General features: G+C 43.4%; 1 protein-coding gene across 2 annotated transcripts in view; it reads right to left on the reverse strand.

The window, feature by feature from the left end:
- bcl11ba (BCL11 transcription factor B a) overlaps positions 1-6,000 on the reverse strand; it is a 50,939-nt gene that overhangs the window by 35,963 nt on the left and 8,976 nt on the right. Inside the window, exon 2 of one of the 2 annotated variants that reach the window (XM_085766638.1) lies at positions 3,118-3,651. In XM_085766638.1, coding sequence (XP_085622764.1) covers positions 3,118-3,651 — 534 coding nt within the window. Of the gene's footprint in view, positions 1-3,117; positions 3,655-6,000 lie in introns of both variants that reach the window. The other variant, XM_085766637.1, reaches the window with a different exon arrangement.

Below are 6,000 nucleotides of genomic sequence, written 5' to 3' on the forward strand. Positions count from 1 at the left end.
ATGTCTTTTGGAGATCATTTCATCTTCCACTTGCTTAACTGTTCACATTAACAGAAATTTTGACCAAACTTTTGCATGTCACGGTATATGCATGGTTCTCCCTACAAACTGAAACCTCTTGACTCCGTCTATCACAGACAACCCTGCTTCATCACGGGCGACACTTTTCTGCGTCCTCCTGAGGTGTACATAGGGATGTGTGAGGGAGGGAGCCAGCGTGCTACCTGCAGAATATTACTGAACTGCTAGTTTGGAGAAGCAGCAGGGAACACAGCACAGAGGCAGAGAGATTTGATGCTGTACACACACACTCACACACAAAAAAACAACAACAACAAAACAATCCAATGTGGGTGTAAATGTACACATCGTGTAGAATATCTGCAGCCTTCATCTTCCCATCGAATCAAAGCGAAGATTAGCTCAGTGTGAGTCACTCAGCTGACCTCCGGCTGTGATGGAACACAGCGTAGGGATACGGTAGTTCGGCGGATGAGGGGAAAAAAATGTAGTGCCGATGATAGCCGGATGTTGTTGTAGTTGTTTTGTTTTATAATCAACATGTACATTCCTGTTCTCATGGAGACGGATGCTAGCTACTGTCTTTTCTCAGCACAGGTGACACAGCACCGATTTTAAAAATACAAAACACCTGCTGCACCAGACCAGTCGTGCCCCAGAAATAATAAAACAAAATCTTTCTTTTTTCTTCTTTTTTAATTAAACATGTCTTTGTTTACTCTGAGGACAGATTTTTATTTCTTTGACTCTTTTATCTTTGACTTGAGATATTCTAGTTTTCTAAAAAAACTGTGACACTGTATGGATCCGATTTATGTCGTGTTGTGTCGAAACACAAAGGTGTGTGTCTCCTGTCGTGGTGTCAGACTGGACGGATGATCTGACGGAGGTATTAGCTGCAGTCTGCTGACCTGTGGGGAGGCGGGACGGCTGAGAGCAGCCTCTTGTAGCAGCCTGAATCTTCCCCTCTGGCTCTTTTTATGAGCATCTTGACTGGTTTGAGAGATAACTGCTGCTGCTTCTTCCTCTTGCAGCTGCTCTCCTGCTAAAACGTCTCTTTACCAAACTAAATGGGGGAGAAACTAGCCTCTTTTTAATCCCCCCTTTCTCTGTTTTTTTTTTCCTTCTCCCTCCTCCTTCTGCTCTCATAGTGTTTTTTCCTCCTTTGCTTATTTGAATTTTAATGAGCTTTTCACCTTTTTAAGCAGATGGCTTAGGCTGGATTTCTCCATGAAAGTCGGGGTGAGTCTCTCTGTCATGTTTTGCACAAATTGTTTCAACTAACCGAGTCCTTGAGGGGGTTTAGGGCTTTGAGTGGGTAATGTGCCTGTCTCTCCCCTTCTCTCTGTTGTCCTCTCCTTCCAATAGAACCAACATCTCTTTCTCTCTCTCTCTCGTGCTGGAGAGGACGGGCTACGTCTTCAAAAACGTCCGCTCGTGTGTGCGTACTTGAACGCCTCACTGTCCCTATTTCCTTGAGTGAGTAACGTGAGCATTGTGGGAAAGGTGCTTCCTATAGCATTTTTCCTAACCGTGATATGAGAAGATTGATGCCAGTGTCATGTCTGTGCATTAAGCAGAGACAAGACATGGTTAGCCTAGCTTAGCATAAAGACTGGAAGCGGGGGGAAACAGCTAGCCCGGCTCTGTGCTAAAAACAAACCTGCCAACATCTTTTAAGCTCAACAAGCTTTGTTGTTTTACACAGAAAAACTTTAGAGACATCTCGGTTGCCATGTTTGGTGCTAGTAGAAAAAAAAAAACAGAACCTGCACTCATATCTGGCAACCTATGCTGCGCAAAAAAGAAAGAAAAAAAAAGTTAATGGCAGCAACACGGCAGAGCTTTAACTGCATAAAAACACAACAAAAGAAATAAAAGAAGAGGTCTCTCTCCACACTGAAGAACTGGTTTCTCCGAGTTAAAAGTGAAACTGCGGTGTAAAAAAAACCAAAAAAAAAAACACTGAATATTTTCCGAAGACAGATTTTAAGTGTTAAGATGAAGGAGTTTGGCTTCTGAAGGGGTGATACCTCCAGTAAGACTCATGGTACACATTCTTGGCAGTCAGGCTGTTGCAGACAAACACAGGCAGGGTTTCCTTTTCCACAACTCACATTTCATATGCTGCCTTAAAGGTGTCAGGCTTCTCTCATCTAGAGAAACGTCCCGTCCACCGTCAGTGGCAACAATTACACCCTTTTACATTTATTTTTAGTCTCATCTGCTACAATTGTTGTTTGTCAAGAAACAGCTCCAACATATTAAAGAAAAACACTTTTCTATGAGCCCACATACATTAGCCATGGAACAACTGAAGGATGCAGTTTCTCCTGGATATGAACTGAACATGGTGTCATGATCCATTTCCCCCTCACCAGCCAGAGACCACAAGCCCAACCCACTTTTGAAAACTCTATAGGCCTATAGGTGGATTTGTATGTTTTGGTTTGTGTTGATGATGCTTATGAAGACTGTGAAATAAATAGCATCAGATAAACTTATATTACTGCAAGTGGGAGTTTTTGCATCTTTGGACTTTTTCTTTAAATGAAGTTGAACCAGAAACTTTATTTTAAAGGTAGGTAAATTCATGCAAAACCGCTGATGCGCGTCCCCGTTGGGGACCGTTTTTCGGCAAGCATCTGCATTTGCCTCTAAAACAACTCTGTCTTGTAACGTTCCGTTATTATCTCATAGCGTGGTGAATGTGCAGGTCACAACTTGTCCACCAGAGCGTTGTGGAGTTGTTGGATTGTGTATTTGATGAGTTTGATGATGGAAACCAAGAAATTCCATCAGCCTCCGTAACGTAGCTCTGAGCAGCTCACGGCTCTGCTCCACCATTCTAAAAATAGCTTGCACTGACAATTAAAGGTGGCAAACCTACTTCTAAGACTATAGGGATTATGGCAATGGGCCAATTTGCAAAAATGTTGAACTATCCCTTTAAACAAATAGCACACAACTTGTTGTTTATGCAACTTCTGAGCTGTTGGTTTGTCCCCGCTGAGGAAAGTAGGTAAGTGTATTCTCTACAATGTGGAACTCTGCATTTACATTGTGTGTATGTGTGTGTGTGTTCATTGTGCCTACCTGCTGGTGTGTTTTCCTGCTTGGGGCAAATTCCTTTGGGGGGCGTCCTCTCTCCTCTCTCTCCTCTCTCCCCTCTTCCTCCCACCTCCTCCTCCTCCGGTGTCACCTGAATGCCGATCTCCACCGGCTCCACCACCTTCCTCAACTGCCCCCGTTGGCCGTGGTGATGAACGGCCTGCAGGGTGGGACTCCCTCCTCCTCCTCCTCCTCCTTCTCCTCCTACCCCTCCCCCTCCTCCTCCTCCTCCTCCCCGGTCCGTCATCTTATCGTAGCAGCCATTGGTGAGCAGCGGCGTTTGGCACTGCTTCTTCTTGTGCTCGATGAAGATGAGGATGTCTCCCAGCGGGAAGGTCAGCTGGCACTGGCCGCAGGTCAGCAGGTCGTGGTCGGCGTGGAGGCCCGGCGGCAAGGCGTGGGCCAGGCCGGGCTCCAGCGAGTGTGGGGGGAGGCCGAGTGCGTGGGAGGGCAGGCCGAGCGGGTGGTGGTGGTGGGGTAAGGAGTCGGCGAGCAGGCCGCCATCTGGATGCTCAACCTCTGCTGTAGGAGAAGAGGAAAAAACAAAACAGAGGAGACATGAGTGAACACCTGGACTCGACAGTTTCTACGTTTCACTCCTTTTCCTGGACGTGTGTTTGCTTCGTGTCCTGTTCTTTTCACCTGGAAAGCAGTGCGACTGCTCTGGCAGCTGCGCGGCGTCTTGGTTTTCATCTAGCTGCACACGTCAAGGAGTTAAAGAGGACTAACAAACCCACCACTCCAGAGACGTGCAGCTTGAGATTCTGCGGCTCGTCTGTTTTTCATGTGTGTCCCAGAAAAAATATACAGAAAAAAAACAAAAAAAACCTGTTGTTGTCACACTGACATCACCCAGCAACAAGAAAACTGACACGTTGCACTATAGTTCTTTCTGTTTGGTCTGAATTTGAATACGATACAGACATGAGACAGTATATATTTAACCACCGTGGCAGCCGCCTGATGCTTTCTGTTCAACATAAATCAGAAATTGATCGAAAGTGAAAATAATTTCAACATGCAGTCGTGTGCAAACTCTATGTTGCAGCAGCAGCAATGCAGCAGAGGCGCAGGCCGTGTGAAGTTCACAGTGACGTCACATGGCAGGCAGTGTGTTCCTGCTGTTACCTGACGAACAATCCTTTAGGCCCTCAGAGGTCTGAATGCAGGACGACTCTGAACGCCCCTCTTCCCCCCAACTCTCTCTTTTTGCCCTCACACTACTCCTGTCACCGTTTGCACACAAATTAATCACACAACTGAAGTTTTCCAAGGACCCACTGCAACGTAAGAAAACAGAAGCGCTACAAACACTCACAATTAATGGAAGAACACAGCACACAACAACTTGTTGGGCATTAAACAACACGTTCCTGGCAAGTTCATCACTCTTTAGTGTCAGTAAGAAACACATTGTGAGTTTTTTTTTCAAGCGTCTGTGTCAAACTGATGAAGGTGTTTTCTGAATTTGCAACACATTTGTGAGCTGCACTGCACTGAACTCTCTGGGCCACCGTACAAGCAAACTAAAGAGTACATTTTACAAAAATGTCTCAGACCAGCACTTTGTACATGACTAATTCCTGGAAACCTCGTGCTGATACATTACAGTTTAACACACCTTCAGTCAATGCAGGTAAAAGCTCAAAGCAAATATAGATTTTTTTTTTTTTTTTAAACATTCACATCTATCACTCCTGCTGTGTGTGATGTTAATGCAGGTGCAGCGCGCTCCCTCCTCAGCAGCTGAGTGGAGGAATCAGACCTGTTAAGGCTTTTATAAACAGGCTGTGAGAGAGAGACTGGTTTAGATTATCGCTTGTGAGGGAGTGAGGTGGTCTGAAAGAGGCTGGAGGAAAAGAAAAATCATCATCTTCATCATCATCATCATCATCTCTGACTCTCCGTGTGTGTGTGTGTGTGTGTGTGTGTGTGTGTGTGTGTGTGTGTGTGTGTGTGTGTGTGTGTGTGTGTTTCTCTCTCTAATATGAGATGATGGATTAGCAGCAGGTTGGCCATTTGTGTCAGCCTCCACATTAGAAATGCAAACAGATTTGGGGTGTCAAACGCAGACGAAGGCTCCAGATGGAGCAACCACCTCGCTGCATACCTGCGCCATAGGTCTCCCTTTTTTCTTTTCTTTTTTTTTTTTTGCTTTTTTTTAATACAATGCTGACGGGCATGAGCCCTCTGAATACCCTCCACATACACACTGTGTCTGTGTCCACACTGCTGCAGCCTCTCTGCTGATGAGCCCTTACAGGAAAGTGATAACAAAGTAGCTAATATTATTGTATGCTGAACTTTAGCACAAATAAAATAACAATTTAAAAAAAAAAGCAAACTAAATGATCTCATCAGACTAATTTAGGGGTTGCCATGGGAAGGGTCTGCTTTCCACTGTTGTATATAATAATACAGATCAGATTAGTAGATATTATTATATTATTATGTGATAATAGCAATATTAGGATTAGAGTAATTATAAAATAATTAATAATAAAGATTAAAATAACAGAACAAAGGAAAGATAAGAATAAAGCAAAGACAAAAAAAAGCTTTAAATACACAAAAAAAAAACTAAGTGTAAATGTTAAACATAACTATATGGTGTAAATAGATAGTTGGAAAACATGACAAATACAATTAACAAATATAAATATTATTACATACATCATAATTGATGTATATATATTCTACAATTAATGCAGTATTTCTTGTTTGCATCTTAATTAGTCTTAATTATTCTTTTTAAACACCAATAAAGAAAAAATTAAATTTCAGCTGAAGACGTCTATTCTATTTTTATTACTTATTTTGTTGTTATGGCTACGGCAATTGCTGTCTGTGTGTGTGTGTGTGTGTGTG

Source organism: Trachurus japonicus, chromosome 22, assembly GCF_045865225.1.
Source record: "Trachurus japonicus isolate A0001 chromosome 22, Traja_1.0".
Classification (NCBI taxonomy): Eukaryota; Metazoa; Chordata; class Actinopteri; order Carangiformes; family Carangidae; genus Trachurus; species Trachurus japonicus.